This window comes from Protopterus annectens, chromosome 1.part1 (genome assembly GCF_019279795.1).
Source record: "Protopterus annectens isolate FY-2018-M chromosome 1.part1, PAN1.0, whole genome shotgun sequence".
Lineage (NCBI taxonomy): Eukaryota > Metazoa > Chordata > Ceratodontiformes > Protopteridae > Protopterus > Protopterus annectens.
Genome location: NC_056726.1, coordinates 1062246712 through 1062268551, shown reverse-complemented (window position 1 = coordinate 1062268551; position 21840 = coordinate 1062246712). Strand labels below are relative to the sequence as shown.

Below are 21840 nucleotides of genomic sequence, written 5' to 3'. Positions count from 1 at the left end.
TGTGTGCTGTGACGGACTGTGTTGTTATGTCTCCACACCCATCACTGCCATCTACTGTGGTGTGTCCCCTATGGGCAACATTCCAGTACCATGTCATACATCCACTGTCCGACAAATAGGTGAGCGTTACTACAAGTATATGGGGACAGTCCAGCAACATCCATGTGACACAATGACAGACAGCACTGCAAATGTGCTGTAGGGTATCCTCCCTGTAGGTGTCGCACATCCGCAGTACACAGATATTTGCAGAATGTGTACATGTACCTGATATATGTGGACCCTCTGCCAGACAAATGTAGATGTCTGGCAAACAGTTGGACAATACACAATGGTTGTTCTCAGACTATGGGGAATCTGGCTGTCATGCATGGGACCTCTCAGAAAACAGTTATGGTATATTAATATCCAGTGTTGTATTCATTCCCTTATGTTGTATGCTCAATAAGTGTTTTACTTGTATTCTGCTTTTAACTGCATACTAAAACTTGCAAAGAGACCACAGCACTGTCTCTTGTCAGTCAGACAGAAATTTTTCCCACCCTCCCACTCGGTTACTGTTTTGTTCTTAAACACCACTGTCTTTCTAGTTGCCTGCTCCTTATGTTAATTTGACCATATATCTCATTTCCTCTCTGCTTTTGGTGTAAGCACAAAATTATCATTTTGTGAAATCACTCCCCTTAAACTATTTACACTTATTAGCAATCCTACTTATTCCATAGTACCAGAATACAAAAGTGACCACCCCCTTTCAATCTATCTTGCTGTTTTAAAAATACTGACTCTCCACTAAAACTTAACTTTTTAGACAGGTAAAACTTAAGTTACCTACTTTCACGTCTAACTCCTCTAGAGTACACTGCAGTGTTTAGGGTAAACCATTTTTTCATCTTACCTTTAAACATCTATTGCAAAACCAACAGTTGTTGTAGAGCCCACACTCTGTCACTCAGTAGTCATCTTGGGATTAGTGCTTCTGTTTTATCCTGGTGAGAGAAGGAGTGCAGTTACATTATTTCCTGAAGACTGCTGATCACCAGAGATCTTAATAACTGATTTATAGGTGACAGCTCAGAATCTGTGCTTATGTTTCGATCCTGGTGAGAGTAGGAGCGGAGTGCATTGATTCCTGACTATTTTTGGTTGGAGAGTGAGTGTCTGTGCTTAACATACCTGATTGGTCTGGTTGCTATTCGAGGCATCTACCAGAAATAAGCTACAAGTCTGATGACTATTGCATCATCTAGGACAAGACTGTGGCTCACCAAACCAGCTGCAGCCTTCTTCTGTTCTTGGGATTGGTGCTAAAACTAGCTAGTTTTAGCTAGAACTAGCCAGTTTTTTAGTTTCAGCACTCAAAACTGTTTCCTTGTGCTCAGTACTTGTTCAGAACTTGTAAGCACTAAATAAACTACAAATTGCTATAGCACTTGACTTTCCTCACACGTCAAGAGGAAAACAGTTCTTAGTAGTTAAATTAATAAGCACCTATGCAGGCATGTCCATGGGTCAGCTCCCGATGTTTTCTCCTATCCACCTGATGAATCTGGGCATCTTGGGGCAATGTAGCAATTGCCTCATGTACACTGACACCCCTATCCTCCTACCACCCAACACTACAACCTGTGAGAGATGCACTTACATAGCCAAACTGGAAGCCAAGCTCTCTCCAGCCAAGACTGGACTAGACAGTCAAGAGGAGAAGGTTAACATCTGCACCACACCACACTCAACACATAGTCCTTCAAAACCCACACTACCAAAACCCACAAATAGAAACACAAAGCACAAACCCACATTCACAAAGGCTCTCAATAAAAATCTGCCCAAGCAACAGAGACCTCCCAAGCTGAAACGCAGACAACCCCCCCCCAACACTACCCAAATGACACATAGCCCACAAAATCAGTGTGCTACTCAACTTCAGCCCATAAGGCAAAACAACGTACCCAACATACTACTCATAGGTGACTCTATAGTCAGGCACACTGATGTCCCACTCACCAGGCTAAACAAGGAGAATGTTACTGTCAGCTGCCTGTCGGGTGCCAGGATCCACCACATAATGCATGCACTCAGGTCACTCCACAACAAGTACAAATATGACTCTGTCATTGTCCATGTTGGTGTGAATGACCTGAGATGTACCTCCCTGGACTACATGAAAAGAGAAATGGAGGAGCTCTCAGATCTTGTAACCCAGGCAGGTATGACCCTAGCCCTGAGTAGCATCCTGCCATCACCCAGAATGATACTACAGTACAAGAAAAAAATGATTGACTTCAACAATTGGCAAAGCTTCTGGTATCATTCTAAGGGGATCCAGTATCTGTCTGCCTGGGATGGCATGGTCGACAGACCACAATGCTTTCCCAGAGATGGCCTGCACCTGTCTCCCCTGGGATTCCGGATACTGGCTAAGGCTCTTGCCACCCCCTATTGTGCCTTTTTTAGGCACAGTTCAAATGCTAAATGCACCACTGTAACAGGTACAAACAAGCAAATTCTGAGGGTAATGCTACTCAGTGCTAGCAGTCTAAACCTCAAAATGCACTCACTAGAGGCACTCCTTAAAATGGAGAACATCGACATCTGTGGAGTGACAGCCTGGTTCAAGGGTCCAGAGAGCACCCCTGCATTACCAGGCTATACTTCATACCACACCTTTCGGCCACCAAACCTGTACCGAAACACTAAAGGTGGAGGCATGTCCATATTCCTTAAGGATATCCACACCTCCAGGCTAGTTGCTCAACATAATGCATCCAAAATTATCCAAGTGCAACTAGCACTGGGCAAGACTGCAATTCAGGTTGTAGCTTGTTACTGGTCCCCCACCATGCCCCAGGATTCCCACTCTTCATTTCTTAAGATACTGGAAAATATTAAGGTACAACCCAATACCTTAATTGTGGGTGATTTCAACTACCCCACCATCAACTGGGAAAACTACTCATGTACCAACTCATTCACTCAATGTTTTCTGGAATTCATAAATTTTAATGCATTGGATCAGCTTGTCCACACCCCAACCAGGGGCAGCAATATCCTGAACCTGGTCATTACCAATATGGGTAACTGGTGTTCCACACCAGAGGTCAACTCCTCGCTGGTCAGATCTGACCACAAGCTAATCACCCTAGACATCCATATCCCACTGCCACCCCCCATTAAGGAAACCACCATTAAAAACTACTCAAAAGCCAACTTCATGCTTCTTAAGACAGAAGTGGCAAACTTCACCACTCCCATGCAGAAGGAAAATAGAGGTGTGACCGCTGAATCTTACACAAATGCACTGTATAAGCACATACACAAGTGCATGGATCGTGCCATCCCCAACAGAACCAAGATGCTATCCTCCAAAAAAAGGAAGCCAATCTGGTGGTCCCCTGCTATAAACAAACTCAACAACAGAAGGAAGAAGCTGTTGCAAAAAAGAGTAAAATCCCAAGATTGGAAGAACTCCCTGGTTAGCCTCAGCAAGAAGCTGAGATCTCTCATAAAATCCTCCAAAGCCAGTTATGAAAACAAAATTGCCACTGATTCCAAAGACAACCACAAAGCATTCTACAGCTATGTTAAGAATCTCAATGGCAACACTCAAATCTGCTCTGAGCTACAGCACAATGGCACTAAATATACAGAACAAACCGATATTGCCAACATCCTGGCAGATAGGTTCAGTGCTATCTTTACCCCCCTCTCACCCTCCAAAGGGCCCATCTCTATACCAGAAGAATGCAAAGCCCCATGTAATCACAGATGAACAAGTAAAGACCACACTTTCCAGAGCCAAAAACACAGCATCCATGGGACCAGACAACATCCCTGGCTGCATACTGTACAAACTACAGAACGAACTAGCACCCCACCTAAGTACCATGTTCAGTCATAGACTCACCTTAGGCTATGTGCCTACTTAATGGTGCACAGCAACGGGTATCCCACTCCACAAAGGGGGTGCCACCATGGACCCTGGAAACTACTGACCCATTAGCCTGATGAGCCGGGTCTTCAAGGCCATGGAACGTATCATCTTGGAGCTCATAAACAAAGACATAGGTAACCTCCAAACCCTGGACCCCACTCAGTTTGGGTTTGTAAAAGGTAGATCATGTCTACTAAATCTGATTGACTTCTTTGAAGCAGTCACTAGAGCCGTAGACGAGGACAAGGTAGTGCACACAGCCTATCTTGACCTCGCTAAGGCTTTTGATACCATCCCCCACTCTGGAATTATAGATAAACTCATTAAACTGGGCATAAATCCCTATGTCACAGGATGGGTGGCCAACTGGCTCACTGACAGAACCCACACAGTAAAAGTAACCGACTCCAAGTCCGACTTCAGATCATTGATGAGTGGAGTACCACAGGGTTCGCTCCTGGGTCCTCTCCTGTTTGACATCTACTTCTCTGAAGTGCAGGCCAACACAGACGCTCTTTGGCTAACATAGTTCTCAGATGACTGCAAACTGAGAGCCATAACAGAATCACCTAATGATGTAGACTTTCTACAAAAGGGCCTCACGGAGACAGATGCTTGGTGTCAAAGTCATGGCCTCAAGCTCAATGGCAAGAAGTGTATTGACATCCCATTTAGGAAAAAAATGGTACTCATGAACTACCATATAGGCAGTAGCTCACTAAACACCGAAAGTGTGATAAGAGGCCTTGGAACATAGGTGGACAGTAGTCTCTCTTTTGATAACCACATCACCACAGTAGTCAGGAAATCCTTTTATGTGGCACACCTCATCACAAAGGGGTTCTTCTTTAGAAAAAAGAAGGTCATTGTTCCTCTCTACTCATCCCTCTTCAGACCCATTATAGAGTACAATGTCCTGTTTGGCATGTATCTCACAAGACACATACAATTGGAAAGGTCACAGAAATACCTCACTAAGAGGATTACTGGCCTCAAACAGATGCCATACACAGACTGTCTCAAAAAACTCTCTACTCCATCACATATCACCTACTCAGAGGTGATCTCTGCCTAACAAACAAAGCTATGTCAAGCCCAGAGCTGTTGGACATGCCAAAGTTAAAGAAATCCCAATTGTTCTGAACCACATGCTCCAGGGACCTAAACCTTGTCACCACAATAAACAGAACATGCTGGAGGGATAGATTTCTGTCCCAGAGACTTTCCATACTCTGGAACAAACTACGCATTCATGTCAAGCAAAGCGACTGGATGGGAAATAGAAAATTCATCCTGGAGATCACTTCTGTTGCACTGCCTGACAGGGGCACAGGAAAACAGTTTTCTTGGGTGGCAAAAGCCAGGGAACCTTTTTGGCTAGACTTATATAGGCCCCAGGGCCGACAGCCTACTACCTACCTATGAACCTATGAACCTATATGTACGCTCAGTTGCTGAGGTGGAGCCTGTGTCTCCCCATTACTACGGGCTATAACCTACTGTCCTGCTGGTCAACAGGTATGCTAGCCATAGCTCTCAGTCAATGAGATACAGGTGTGGAGTACACAGTGACCTAGCCAGAGTACGTCAGGAACAGTCAGGGACACATGGAAAATATTTGAACTATGCCTGTGTGACATTCATGGACTGAGAGGAGCTGGCTGACAGTACATCATGTGATATGCCAGCTGTATCCACCAGTACTTACTGTCACTATTGTCTAATACACAATCCAGTAGCATTCGTACATGAGCTGACTATTGCTGGAGGGACTCAGAGGGCCTGAGCTATGATCTATGTCACAGCAGACAGAGCCAAAAGGGAAGCCTGTCGGTGCTGGACTGCTGCCTAACAGCAACATTTCATTCCAAGGTATGTACTACAGACCTAGAGTTGTAATTTCTATTTCCCATGACTGCATCCTCCATCTGTGTCTTATTACATGGGGAATTCAATTACATATCTGATATAGTGCTGTACTCCTTATGTGCAGAACTCATGTGGTATAATGCTTAGGATAGTGAAGTCTGTCTTCTTGAAGAAAATCACAGACCTGTTTACCATAGGCAGCAGCTTGCCTTTAGTAAGCAATGCTCATGAACAGGTGATTGTCTGTACACCAGTCTGTGGCTCACACTTGCTAATTGCATCCAGAACAGCTGGGTTGATTTTTATTAGCCAATGGCATAGCAACACAGTGCTATATTTAAGGCCTTCATGGAGTAGGCCTTGGCTCTTTTCCTGGCCTGTGAGATGGACATTATCAATGTGTGTGGACTATAGCATCACAGAAGGTGGGTACAAGATACTGTTCACTGTTTGGATTTATCCAGTATGTCCACAGTTTTGCATGCTATGTTTGACCATTGTGATTATGTGACAGTTTACTGTTTAATAATGTGGAATGAGGTCAGTAAGGGAACAGACAGATGTGAGTGTCATACATTATTTGCATCAGAATATGCATGCTGCTGCAGTAGCTGCTGGTCTATCAGCTGCGTATGTTTGTAGGGGAAGGCTATGACACATGACACATGTTCCTGTCACTTGACCATTTTTCCCCACCTCTTTATATATGAGTGTTGTATGGATTCCTTGTTTTAGGTGGTTGGGAGGTATGACAGATCTGTAGCAGGTAGCTGAACATACTGCTGCATATGTTGCAGGCTGTAGCTACTTCATTCTGCTCAGGAGTCATACTGAAGATTGTGAACATATTGGGGGACAGCAAGCTGTATACATCAGTGAGGGAGCTGTTTCAGCTCTGTTGTCACTGCATAGCCAGGGTGAGGGTACCTATAACAGTCCAGATCAGTCATGTGCCTCTGGTACATATGTTATGTAATAGTGCCATCCAGAGAGTGGTAGACAACATACCTATACATATTTGTGAGGTGTGTCCCAACCTACAGGCCTTTGACATGCTACTATGGGTAGCAGTAACTGCAATAGCAGGAATCAGTTCTGCTAGAAATTGCAGGGCTCAGTTATTTATTTGTTGTATTGACAAGCATGTACTTCGCATGCAACAGACTGGAATGGAGGCCAGAACTGTGGGTGGCAAAATGTACAGCATGCTAGGAATGTAACAAATTGAGCTACTGAGTCCATATTATGGCAGGTGTATTTGCAAGACATATGTGCATGCATACAGTCTGTTACACAGGATTTTCATGAACATGTATGTTTGGATGGGTCTGATGTGTGACACTGAACTGTCTGTCATGCTTTTCTACTCTCAATCTGTCCTGAATTGGCAATACTGCAGCACACAGAATAGGTTATATGACAACCATGCCAAAATTAGGTGGCACAACTGTGGACATTGTGCAACAGTCTGTGCATTTGTCAGCTCTACCTGATATCCTAGGTCTCATGTATATCCATCAACATTTATTTGGCTGTGTACTAGTTTGAGGTCTGCATCACAGTCCCAAGTATGCTGTCAAGTTTCCCATTATATGTAGAAGTTGTGTGTCACTGGCACTCAGGATATGGTTATGGGAACACCTACTGTACTTCAGAGGTGAGTGGACTACTGGGCTAATATACTGTAGTGAACAGCATCCCAGATTTAAAACTTGGCAGGTGTGACTATTTTTGCTGATATGCATTACTGACAATCATGATATGTTTATGGAAACACCTGTTATTTTTTTCAGAGTTGTGTTGCCTAGTGGGTTAATACGCTATCCTATACTTGACAGGGCCCTGGGTTTGAGACTTGGCAGGGGTGATTATTTTGCTGATGTGCATAACAGTGTCAGAAACTGATAATGTGATTAAAGCAGTTTTAAGTGGGTTTAAGTGGGTTAGATCAGCATGGTGTGATGAGCTGCTTTACTTAAACCAGTGCTATTTCCAAAAAACAGAAAAGAAAAAGGGGCTGGTAGGAAAGTGGTGAAATGGGGGCAAGCAGGGGGGAAAAACAATGTGAAAAGTAGGTAGGAATGTGTAGGATGGTTGTAGGAAAGGACCATAGCTCTCCATTTCTTGTACAGCAACAGCTGTGCAGGTTAAGGAGAATTTGGAATTTGGAATTTGGAGCATCACATCCCAGAGAGAGGGATGTGGATGACATCACTCTGTTGATTATTTGCTGTAATGATTGATTTTAGGCAGTGTAGGTGTGGGCAAAATGGAGAGCTATGTATGGGGCAATATATTTTTTGTGGGACAGATGCCCATTCTTTTTTTTAAGGTGGGAATGGAATGTTGGGGAAGGGTTATAGGTACATTTGAGGAGGTAAGTTGGATAGGAGAGGTTGCATTTGCAAACAGACAAGACAGCAGACAGGGGTGGTGTATGACACATGGGGGGTAAACACCTTGGATGGGGAAGGTGTTATGGAATCAGAGAGCCATGTGCCCACAGACAGCAGCAGGAGGACTGAGCTCCTCACCCATGAGCAGTCACTACTGCTCTTTCACTGCTCTGTAGGTGGCTGTGCTGGGGGCTGGGGGCCTGGGCCAGCCTGCCCCTCCAGGTTGGCCAGTCTGCCCTCAATCTGTCACAGCTGATTGTCAAACCCTTGATGGACAATTCTGCACATCATCCCTGGTAGCCGTCACTAGGTGACAACTCCCTCTCCATGCCTGCTCGCAGGGGGTAGGAGTCCAGTCCCCTGAGGTGGTTCCACCTGTAGGTGGTACAGGACTGGCAGAGGAGGCAGAACCAGGTTGGATCCCAGATATGCTGGGACCTGGTTCCACAGCCAGGTGAGGTGGGGTAGATGGATCTGCGGGAACTAGCCTACCCATTCATGCTATGGTGTTGAGTTTTTTTAGAAGGGTATAGGTTAGTAATGAATAGAACATTTAAACATTAGCTATAACAGCATGCAAGGTTGTTGCAAATAACCAGTTAAGATAGCATTGCATAGCATATGGAACACAACAATAAATGGGATAACGGTCAATATTGTAACAGCATGCCAGTAACAGCTATGGCAACAGGCCAACAACATAGTTAATTCAACAAAGTACGTTAGTATGCAACCATTGTAATTTATAACAATAAAAAACACAAGGTCCAACATAATGTTTTGAGAACAACATATGTTAAAAGTAAACCATACCCGATGTATAACAATAATAAATTGTGATGCAGATAAGGGGTGGGGGGAGACAGAAAGACATTCCATTACTAGCAGTATAGTTTATATTGTTCATAGGTGGGTACTAGGCTATCTGCCCGAGGGCATTTATAAGCCTAGCCAGAGTGTGTCGGCTTTCACCACCCCATTGATTAATTAACTGATCTTCTGTCAAGCAGAGTCAATGAAGTGATCCCAGGAGTGTATTTTCTGTTACTCATCCACTCATCAAGGTTTCTCTTGAAGAGTGTTAGTGAGGGGCTCTGCCTGATGTAATTTGGAATTTTGTTCCAAAGCATGGGGAGTCTCTGTGACAGGAATCTATCCCTCCAGCATGTTCTATTTATTGTTGTGGTGAGGTTTAGCTCATTAGAGCGCGTGGCTTGCAGTGACTTGGATTTCTTTAGGTGGAGCATGTCCATCAATTCTGAGTGGGACATGGCTTTGTAAGTCAAGCAGAGATCACCTCTGAGTAAGCAATATGCCACTGAGTACAGCCGGAGTTTTTTCAGTCGGGCTGTATAGGACATATGTTTGAGACCAGTAATCTTCTTGGTGAGGTACTTTTGTGGTCTTTCCATCTGTTGGAAGTGTCTTGTGATGTACATCCCAAATGGGGCATTGTACTCTATGATGGGGTCTAATGACTGACGCATAAAGTGGCACTATAACCTCTTTATTTCTAGATGCGAACCCTTTAGTAATTAGATGGGCCACATAGAAGGATTTCCTAACTACTTTGGCAATATGATTGTCAAAGGGGAGATTACTATCTACCTGGGTCCCCAGATCTCTTATTACCTCTTCTGTATTAAGGGGGCAGCCACCTATGTGGTAATTCATGGGTGTTTTGTTTTTCCCAAATGGGATGACTATGCATTTTTTGGCATTTAGATTGAAGCCATGACTCTGACACCAGGTGTCTGTCTCAGTAAGGCCCTTTTAGAAGATGTCCGTGTCAGCCGGAGAGTCAATTACGGCTCCCAGTTTTCAGTCATCAGTGAACTTGGTTAGCCATAGTCACCCTGTGTTTGCCTGTACTTCTGAGAAGTATATGCCGAACAGTAGGGGTCCCAGGACCGAGCCTTGCCGGACACCACTTGTGACTGGTTTAGAGTCAGACCTAGAGCCTGCTATTCTTACCATGTGAGTTCTGTCTGTAAGCCAGTTGGCAGCCCATCTTGTAACATAGGGGTTTATGTTCAGGCTGGTGAGTTTTTCTGCAATACCCGAGTGGGGAATGGTGTTGAAAGCCTTGGCGAGGTCAAGGTAGGCTGTGTGAACCACCTTTGCCTCATCTATGTCCTTGGTGACTGTCTCGAAGAAGTCAACCAGATTTAGTAGGCATGATCTGCCCTTAACAAAGACGAACTGGGTTGGGTCAAGTGTTTGGAGGTTCCCAATGTTTTTGTTAATGAGTTCCATGATGATGTGCTCCATAGTCTTGCAGATCAGGCTAGTCAGGCTTTTGGGGCAATAGTTACCAGGGTCAGTTGTGTCCCCTCCTTTGTGGAGAGGAATAACCGTTGCTGTGCGCCATTCTATAGGCACGTAGCCTGTGGAGAGGCTGAGGTTGAACAGTGTGTTTAGGTGGGGGGGGGTAGTTTGTTCTATAGTTCATGCAAGATGCAGCCTGGGGCACCATCTGGTCCCATTGATGCTGTGTTTTTGGCTTTTGAAAGGGCTGTTTTCACCTGTGCATCTATGATTTTTGTGACACTACACTTTTCCGGTATTGTTGTTTGCCCTTTTGCAGGTGAGAGGGGGGTGAAGTTTGCACTGAATCTGTCTGCCAGGATGTTGGCAATATCAGTATATTTTGTGCAATTTTGCACTAGTTCAGTGCATATCTGTGAGTTGCCACTTAGATTCTTAACATAGCTAAAGAAGGCTTTATGGTTATCTTTTGAATCCTTGGCTATTTTTCTTTCGAAGTTAGCCTTGGATGATTTCATGAGGGGCATCAGTTTCTTACTGATGCTGAGCAGGGATGTCTTTCCTTCTTGGGATTTGCTTTTTTCTGAACTAGTTTCCTCCTTCTATTGTATAGCCTGTTTATTGCAGGGGTCCACCAAACTGGTTTCCTTCTCTTAGAGGAGTGAGTCTTGGTTTTGCTAGGGATGGCATGATCCATGCATCCTTGTAGGTGCTCATAGAGTGCATTTGTAAAGGTTTCTGCATTTTGGGCAGCATTATCCTTTAGCGTGGAGGCTGTGAAACTTACCACCTCTGTCTTAAGTAAGGTGAAGTTTGCTTCAGAAAAGTTTTTTACTGTGGTTTCCTTAGTTGGAGGTGGTGGTGGGGTGTGGACATCCAGAGTGATTAGCTTATGGTCTGATCTAACCAGTGAGGGGTTGACCTTCGGTGTGGAACACCTGTTGCCCATGTTGGTGATTACCAGGTCTAATATGTTTTCACCTCTGGTAGGGGAGTTTACCAGCTGATCCAGGGTTTTTGAGTTGATGAATTCCAGGAAGTGCTGGGCCTGGGAATTTGTACTTGAGTAGTTTTCCCAGTGAATGGTAGGGAAATTGAAATTGCCCAATATCAGGGTATTTAATAGGACCTTCATGTTTTCCAGTGTCTCCAGAAAGGTGGAGTGGTGGTCCTGGGTCATGGAGGGTGATCAATGATAAAAAAGCTATTTCTCCACTAAACTCACTACCCAACAAAATAATCCCAAGTTGTTCTGGAACTCTGTTTCCTCTCTCCTTAATCCTGGTACTCAACACAACCCCTCCCCATCTCCTGACAAAGACCCTCAAGAAATTGCCCAAGCCTTCAATTCTCATGTTATTGATACTATCCACAATGTTCTCTCTACAAGCTAACAAAAGTATAATTGGCAACATAAACAACAATACACCCTCTAACCACTTTGCCCACATCAATTGCAATTCCAACAAAAACCCATCCACTCCTCTATTTACATTACAACCAGTACCCACCTCTCTAGTTCATAAACTGCTCTCAAAACTAAAACCATGCTCCCCCTTTTCCAATGGCCTTCCAGCTGAATACTTAAAACTTGCAGCAGATTCTATAGCTCTTCCAATTAGCATTTTCATTAACCGCTCAATCTCTGAATCATATGTCCCACAACTATGGAAAAACTCGATTATTACTCCCCTTCATAAAGGTGGTAACACTAGTGATCTATCTAACTACCGGCCCATCTCCATACTTTCATGTCTATCTAAAATTCTACAAAAGTTCATTCTCAATTGCTAAAACATCTCACAGACAATATCCTACTCGCACCCACCCAACATGGTTTTCAGCCAGCACACAGCACAACGCCCTTACTGTCATTTACTAACATTGTATACAAAGCTCTTGATGCAAGCTGTGATCCTACTAGACCTTTCAAAGGTTTTTGATACAGTGTCCCACTCAAAACTACTTTTACAACTTGAGACTGTAAACTGCTCCCCATACACTCTAACCTGGTTCCATAACTATCTACACAACAGAAAACCATCTGTTAGATGGCAAAGTAAGCAATCCGATTACCTGCTCAACAACACAGGCATTTCCCAAGGGTCTATTCTTGGGCCATTGCTTTTTAACATATTTATTAATAATCTCCATAAAGCATCCCTGCAAAGTACACTCATTCAATACGTTGATGATTCAACTATAACTACATCCTCTAACAACACCTCAGATCTTCTAAAGTTAACACAAAATGCATTTACTTCCATCAAATCCTGGCTTAATGAAGCTCAACTGCTACTTAATCCCAAGACCTTTACTTTAAAATATTCTCTCAAAACAATACAGCCAAACTACTTGGCATCACAATTGATGACAAACTATCCTTTGCGAACCATATACTCAACTCAATCAAAAAGACCCATTTTAAGCTTAGAAAACTCTGTAGGCATAAACTCTATTTGGACAAGTCTACCAAGTTGAAACTAGCTAATAGTCGACTTCTACCCACCCTCCTCTATGGTTGCCCAATTTTCATTAACCTACACACATCTCTCCAGAACAAACTGCAGTTGTGCTTCTATGAACTAGCTAAGTTTGTCTCCAACATGCCAACTCGCACACATCATTGCCTGGCCATTAAATCCATAAACTGGTTTAGTTCCCTCATTACCTGCATTACTACCAACTTACTATCACCAACGGACTACTAAATAATCCAAGCTACTGCCCATCCCTTCAAACTATAATACAAACACACACCCCTACTCGGCATCTTAGGTCCTCTAACAAACAACTCCTAACCATAACTAAACCCAACAAAAGAGCTGGACAATGTCTATTCCCATGCCACTGCCAACCTTTGGAATGTCCTCCCCCTCTCTATTACCCAACTAGACTCTTTAAAAACATTCCAATTTGCACTAAAAGAACACTATCTCAATAACCTTGTCTGTTCTTGTGGTCATATAATTAAACCACCTTAAATGTTTTGGCCACTATACACTACAAATACTTTTACTAACTTAATATAGTTGCAGTTTACACCGTCTGTCTTCATATCCAATCTCTCTTGCTTTCTTTATTTCTGCAGCTGAATAAACAGAATTGATTAAACAGTATTCTTACTTATGAGAATAGAAAAAGAAAAATCTAGCAAAGCTAGACTCCTAACTGTGTGATACCTTAAACCTCTTAGAGACCTCATGGGATATATACAAATCACTCCTTAAGAATAGCAGGTATTTCAGCTAAATGGCAATTCTGAATGCCCGTGACTTCTTTTACTTTCATTTTTAAGCCTGTTTATGGACAATTTCAGGCCATTAAAGCCAAACCTCTCAAGCTGTGGGCATGCATGCTTCTGCCTTTTTATAACATCATCAGCACAACATAAAATGAATGTTTGACTGTTGGAAACACAGGGTTGTCATACCCAGCTGATATCCATAAACATTAGGATGGCTACAAAATATCCCAACTAACAAACTAAAACAAAGTGCAAAAAGGTCACACAGATAACCAACTAGTTAAAATACACAAAAAGAAAAATCTAGCAAATCTAGACTTCTAACTGTGTGGTACTTTAAACCTCTTGCATCAGAGGCCTCATTGGATATATGCAAGTCACCCCTTAAGAATATCAGGTGTTTCAGCTAAATAGCAATTCTGAATGTCTATGGCTGGAAAGGGTAAAGTAGATATAGTGAGTGTAGTCACAGAACTTAACATTTATATTAGGAAGCTGAATTTTCAACTACAACTTAAACAAGAGGCAGAAAGAACCCCAGTAGGTAATAGATTCATGAGAAAGAGCTTATATAACCCACCTATACACCCTACTTTAATGAATTTCGAAAGAATATGTACAAAGGAAATCTATCAAGCCTATTATTTGCATAATAATAAAACTTTTAACCTTACTGACCAATTTGATTGCTGATATTCTGTGGAATGTGGCAGAAGAAGCTCTCCACACCAAAAGGTTATGGGGTGTAGTGTAGGATGTTTGGCTGAATATAATTAGACACATTGATGAAATTGCCTAACTGGACAAAACATCGTTGCAATGATGGGAGTCCTAATAACAGACCTCTCTTCCTAAATAAAGATACAGCAAACTCCAGAGTCATTTATAACAAACAGAAGGCATACGAGAGTATAACTCAATTGCATGATGGTTACAGAAGTGAAGTCCTGCATAGAACTTGACTAGCTGGAAATCTGACTGAACTTTGACTAAGTTGCCCATGCAGGATAATCACATTCAGCTATACATGTCAGACCTGCTGGGAAAAAGTTCCAGTTATTTTACCTTTAATTTTCTACTTGTTTGTGTTTTTGTGCCAGTATTGTTAGTTGGTTGCTATTGATCTCCAAATACATTTTTTAAATTGCTTCTATTTCATATCCGTAAACACAGCCCTTCTTCTTTCAGCTTTTTCCTGGTTAGGGGTCACCACAGCAGAACACCTGTCTACTCATGATTGGCAGTGGAGTTTTACAATTTCAAGTTGCCAGCCCAGCACCGAACCTTCCACAGAAAGCACACACACAGGGCCAATTTAGAGTGTCCAATCCACCTACAGCATGTCTTTGGGAGGAAACCAGAACACCCATAGGAAACCCATGTGACCACAGGGAGGACATGAAGACTCCACACAGAAAGCACCCACGCCGAGGATCGAACCAGAAAACCTCTTGCTGTGAGGCAACAATGCTAACCACTGCACCACCATAGCCACCATCTGTAAACATATTCCAATCATGCCAATTTAGTATACAAACAATAAGGCCTCTAACGGTACTTACATTTGCCTCCCATCGAAATTGTAGAAATTGTAGAACTTTTATGAGTCCACTTTGATGGTTCAGTAGTGTAACACAAACAGCTGAAATTATCCATAGTCATCACATTATTCATTTTAAAGTAAAATCTGTCAGCAGTTTTATTTGACTTTTCAACACAGTTCTTTACTTGATGGCCGTTTTGATACAGAATGCATAATATGTATTTATAGCTGCTGTTTTTGCTGGCACATACAATTTTATTCTCATTTTCAGTGCGATATATGTTTGGAGCCTCCACTTGATCTGCAACAAGCAGAAAGAAAAAGAAAATTAGTGAATCTGGTCAGTCAGTGATATCTCTGAAGTACTCATGAACTCCAAACTAACCACGTCACATATTTGCCCATGGTATTACATTCTGCTACAATTCATTGTGCGTGCATTTCCTGCAAGACTTACACTTCTTCTCCAGGTGGCTTTAACTAGCATAGTTTGCTTCTCTTAGAGAGCAGGAATATTCCTGTGAAAAGAAGTACCTCTGTATTTAATTCAGTTTGAGCAGATGCCACTTTTGTGACATACAAGCTAGTTTCTTCCTCTTTTATGACATTTAGATAAAACAGGAAATATTTATAAAAGAAAATAACAATGTAGGCCCTATTTAGGCCCTACTGTTATTAGCCTATTAAAACAACTCCCAGTAACTCGGCATTAATATTTTTATTTTTGTTTATTTTATATTTATTTATTTTTTAAGAAACAAATAAAGGTGAGCATTTTCATCTTCTGTAACTATTGAAACAAAGACCTCATCAGGCTAAATATTTGTAGTTCACAGAGTGCAGTGATTACATTCCAATATTCAGAAAAACACAAATCAGTTATGTGCCAGAGTGGTACAAGTCCCGACCTTAACAAATGTTAAGCACACCATGCTTAAGTTGTTAAGGTCAAGTCTCTTGTTCAGCAGTAAAATCTGACAGTACTGACCAGCAAATAGCAGCAGCATAAATAAAAGATTTGTTTCTGCCTGCTGTCCCCACTGACAACATGTCCCTGGCTTCCTGATAAAAAGAAAGTTTGCTAGAATAACAGGATATGTGTTTGCCTGCTTTGTCTGAAGGATACAAAGCCTGAAACATAAATGTATGTCTTTATTTGTGTAATGTAATCCTAAGTAATTTTTCTGAAAACCACAAACTTTATGAGGAACAGATCAAATATACGAGGCCAAAATCTGGACATTCTGTGAAAATCTGGACAACTGAGAGGCATGAGAAGGTGCGTGTAAACACAAGGGACTGTTACACTACCTTCCTGTAAACACAAGGGACTGTGTTGCACTACCTTCCTGACAGTGTTCACTAAGTGATGACAGCACTCACTAAGGGCATTGAAAGCAGGAAAAATGCTAAGCATTTTTTTCACTTTTACTTTAACGAGTAGTACATGGAACAGATGAAGCTCCATGCACTAAAACGATTTATGATTGGGTCGCCAATACCAACTTACTATTATGTGTTCTCAACTAAAGCTTAAGAGGTGAATTTCTTCCCATCCGTGTCAAGAATACGTAATAATAAGTTAGGATTGGCAACCTGATCATAATCCTCTATGTTATCTAATAATTTATAATGCACTACAATAACCCATCACTTGGTTACTATCTATTAAATAAAATTAATCCATAAGCTGTGTAGGCTTAACCATGCATTTAACATTAATGACATCAATCAGTCCCAGTGGCATATATCTGCATTCGAAAGACTTTGCCACTTAATTTCTTTTATGTCTTAATATCCTTCAAACCACCATCTCTGAAGTCAAAGTCAGAATAATCTAATGGAAACAGCAAAATGTTTTGCATTTATGACATATTATTTAAACGTCATTAAGAAGTGACATGGGTACATATCTACGTATCTCTGTAAATGCAGAGCAAAAGAGGTCTCAACAGAGTCCTGTGGGACACTGCTGGTCACTTTCATACTTACTGATGAGACACCTGCTATCCACACCATGTGGGTTCTTTTATCCAGTTTGCTGTCCATCTTACCACATCAGGATCTTTTTGTAATGCATTATGCTTATTAACTATGCTAACATGGGGAAATGTGTCAAGCATTTTTGCTAGATCAAGGTATACACTGTGGACAGCATAGCCTGTGCTACCCTTTTGAAGAAGTTAACCAGATTCAGTGGACGGGATCTGCCCTTGAAAATGGTAAACTCATGCATGTATATCCTGATAAGGTTTTTAATATCACAGTTTATCAGGACAGTTGTAATCTGTGGTGGTGGGGCTGTGGTAGCGTTGTCACCTCACAGTAAGATGCTGACTGGTTCGACTCTCAGCTAGAGCGTCTTCTGAGTGGAGACATGCATGAATGGGCATACCTTCATTGAAGGTTGTGTGTTAGGGCTGGCAACTCAGCACGTAAAAATCAACTGCCAATAATTAGCGGACCGGAGTTCTGCTGTGGCGACCCCTAACCGGGAAAAAACAAAAGACACAACAACATCAGGACAGTTGTAGCTTCTACTGTTGACAAAACTGTTTCAACTGCAGACAAAGTAACTTTATTCAATGCAATTAAAACCACTTGACGTGCTTGCATGAAGTAATGCAAATACGTCAGATATATCTGCTCAGGCATATATGCATTGAAGAAGCTTGTGTGTTTTTTCAAAAATTGCCTGATGCTGTTTTGGGTTTTATAAAACTTCAGCAGGTGGAAAGACTCTATGGATGGGCCTGTATTTCTTGTGCAAGTTTTCTATTTATTTATTTATTCTATGTTTTGCAAGGCAACTGCATGCTTTTTTTACAGTTTCGGATATATATGTTGCCAGATATCAAAGTGAGACTAGAAGTGATGAATTATTTTGTGGTTAATAGATTTCACTTTCATTTCTACTTCCATAAATTAGAGATGTTTGCATGGATCTGTTTGCTGCTCAGTGCAAGTGCCTGGACAGTTAGTTTTACCAATAAAACCAGTACTGGAACTACAGCTGCAATTTAATGAAGCATTGCACAGAGTTCAGATCAGAGCAGCTATCTTGCTTGTCAGATATTATTAATACCATATCATAGCACAAATCAACACTAGTCCCTAACCCAAGAGACCACCCTAGGAGACCTCTGTAAATCCTAGTCCACAAATCTAATAGCTCACTCTAATACAGGTCCATATAACATAGACATGCATTTTCCAAACAGTTGTATTTATGGCTGAATGCCTGCCTCTTACTTCAGAATTAAGGTAAAAGTGTGTACAAATAAACATTCTCTTCAGAATTAAGGTGTGTGTGTGTGTGTGTGTGTGTGTGTGTGTGTGTGTGTGTGTGTGTGTGTGTGTGTGTGTGTGTGTGTGTGTGCATCTGTCTCTTACTTCAGAATGAATGGGTGTGTATATGGCCCTAGTTAGGGATGGCAGGTTAGATAATTTGCTCAGGCTCAAACACTGTATCTTACTTACAGAAGACAAGAGCCTGAATCTTCTACACCAAGTACCAGACTACTCAAACTACATTTTCAAGGAACTGAGTTTCAGTGCATTTTCAAGGAATTTTGAGTTTCAAACATGTGCAGTGGCAACCTGTTCGTTTATGATAACAGATGGTGGAATAGTGAAGGGTATTTCTTGGGGGGAATCGGAGGTGATGGGGAGTTGAAATTTGAGCTGAATTTATTGGCCTGCAGATTTGCTATATCTTCTGGCTGGGTATAGGTGTTGTCATCTACAACTAACTTTGTACATTGTTGGGTGTTGCCTTTATGATTGTGGATGTAACTGAAAAAAATGCATTATGGTTATCCTTATCATGGGGGCTATTATTGCCTCAAAATTCACTTTTGAAAACTTGACTAGTCCCCTGATTTGCTTGTTTAGACAAATGAGTGAGGTTTTACTATGTTGTGCACATTATCTGTTAGTTTTTGATAGGATTTCTTTCATTTGTTGTATACCCTGTTTACACTAAGCACAGGGTGGCTTTGTTTTGCAGTTTCTCCTAGACTTATTTCAGTCTAGTACTGCTATTTCTGTGCAATTGTTTATGTTGTTGTACAGGGCTTTTGTGTGCACCTCTGCATAGACCTCTATTTTTCTGGGTTTGGGAGAGCTTGGAAATTAGTTATGTCTTCACAAAAAAGGAGGTAGTTTGCCTTAGAAAAGTTCTTAAAGGTTTTGGGGTTATACACAGGTTCATAGGTTCATAGGTTCATACTAGGCTATCTGCCCTAGGGCATTTATAAGCCTAGCCAGAGTGTGTTTGGCTTTCGCCACCCATTTTAAATTAATTTTGCTATGCCTTTTTTTGAGGTTAGTATACTGTGCCTCTCTCTAACAGTGACACAGAAGTGATAGGAGGGGTAAACCTACGATCTCCCATCCACTCATCAAGATTCCTCTTGAAGAGAGTCAATGCAGGACTCTGCCTAACCTGGACTGGGATTTTATTCCAGAGTGAAGGGAGCCTCTGGGTTATGAATCTGTCCCTCCAGCATGTCCTATTTATTTCAGTGCTGAGGTTCAAGTCTCTCGAGCGCGTAGCTCGATGGGATTTGGATTTTCTGAGGTGCAGCATGTCCATTAATTCCGGGTTGGACATGGCTTTATACGTCAGGCACAGATTGCCTCTGAGCAGGCGGTATGCCACTGAGTAAAGCTGGAGTTTCTTTAACCGGGCAGCATATGGCATGTGTTTGAGCCCTTTAATCCTCTTGGTGAGGTACTTTTGGGGTCTTTCCAGTTGCTGCAGGTGTCTGGTAAGGTACATCCCAAAAGGGGCATTGTACTCAATTATGGGCCTGATAAGGGATGAGTAAAGAGGTACGATGACCTCCCCTGATCTAGATGTGAATCCCTTCATGATTAGGTGGGCTATATAAAATGTTTTTCTAACCACTTTGGCCACGTGGTTGTCAAATGAGAGATTGCTATCAACTTGGGTCCCCAGGTCCCTAATGACTTCTTCTGTACTTAATGGATTACCACCTATGTGGTAATTTGTGGGCACTGTTTTTGCCAAAGGGATGACTATATACTTTTTGGCGTTTAGCTTGAGGCCATGGCTCTGGCACCAGTTGTTTGTTTCTATGAGGCACTTTTGGAGGATGCTTGTGTCGGCTGGAGAGTTGATTATGGCGCCCAGTTTGCAGTCATCTGCGAACTTGGTCAGCCACAGTCCTTCCGTGTTGGCCTGTACCACCGAAATATATACCGAACAAGAGAGGTCCCAGGACTGAGCCTTGTGGGACGCCACTTGTAACTGGTTTGGAGTCTGACATGGCTCCAGCAATTCTAACCATGTGGGTTCTGTCCTTGAGCCAGTTTGCAGCCCATCTAGTGACATAGGGGTTTATATTTAAGCTGGTGAGCTTATCTATAATGCCCGAGTGGGGTATTGTATCAAAGGCTTTTGCGAGGTCCAGGTAGGCTGTGTGGACCACCTTCCCCTCGTCAATGGCCTTGGTGACTGTTTCAAAGAAAGTGACCAGGTTTAAGAGGCAGGATCTGCCCTTAACAAAGCCAAACTGGGTAGGATCCAGTGTCTGTAGGTCCCCAATATCTTTATTTATGAGGTCCATGATGATCCTTTCCATAGCTTTGTAGACCAAGCTAGTCAGGCTTATGGGGCGATAGTTTGCAGGATCTGTTGAGGTACCACCTTTGTGGAGAGGGACCACTGTTGGTGTACGCCACTCTTTGGGTACATATCCTGTAGTAAGGCTAAGATTGAACAGTAGTTTTATGTTTGGGTTTAGCTCTTCTTGGAGTTCATGTAGGACGCAGCCCGGGACACCATCTGGTCCCACTGATGCTGTGATTTTTGCTTTGGAGGTCCTTTTATACTTATTTCAAGGGAGACTGCTTTGTGATCTGACCTAGCAGTTATATAGGTGTCATGTTAAACATATATGACCACTTAATATACATAACCCTGTCAGGGAAATGGTAAAGGAATATTATTTAAGAATACAGAGCTATTTTAATTAACTTCTGATTTGCTGTGCTGAGTGAGGGATTTTACTGCCTATTTATTGGGTTAGAAAACTCAGAAAATAGGATATGGGTGTTTATATTTTGAAGAACATTTGAAGCTTATATATTTGTTGTAGGTAATCATTTTCAATATATACACAGAAAGGAGATGTGGAAACTTTTATTGATTATTCTGTAGTAAATAAATTATCCACTGTAATCTAAAAGATGTCAAAGAACTTTCCAATGACTAGAAAATAAATCATAAAAAAGCCCTCATGTCTGCATGATCCGACCAAAGAACATGCAAACTAAATCTGTAGTCTTAAAACAAAGGATGGGAAGTGGATACACAGTTTTACAAATAGTGAGTTACAGTTCAGTTTACAAAACTGAAGAGGTTTTGTGGTTACAGTAAACAAGCGAAGGAAAGGAAAGTCATTCTTACAGCTGTATTAAATATTTATTAAATATTTATTACAGTACGAGACAGCAGTAATACTGGAATGGAAGAGTTTGTTAGTAGAACTGAAATATATAGTGAATTTCTGGGAACTCTTTAACTTCCTTTGCAAAATATATTTAATTAGCAGTG

At 41.9% G+C, this 21840-nt stretch overlaps 1 protein-coding gene across 3 annotated transcripts in view; it reads right to left on the bottom strand.

Moving 5' to 3' along the window:
* The window catches only part of LOC122808938, a 636015-nt gene that overhangs the window by 276697 nt on the left and 337478 nt on the right, over positions 1–21840 (bottom strand). For all 3 annotated transcript variants that reach the window (XM_044080096.1, XM_044080086.1, XM_044080104.1), the window contains exon 4: positions 15277–15558. In XM_044080096.1, coding sequence (XP_043936031.1) covers positions 15277–15558 — 282 coding nt within the window. The remainder of the gene's footprint in view (positions 1–15276; positions 15559–21840) is intronic.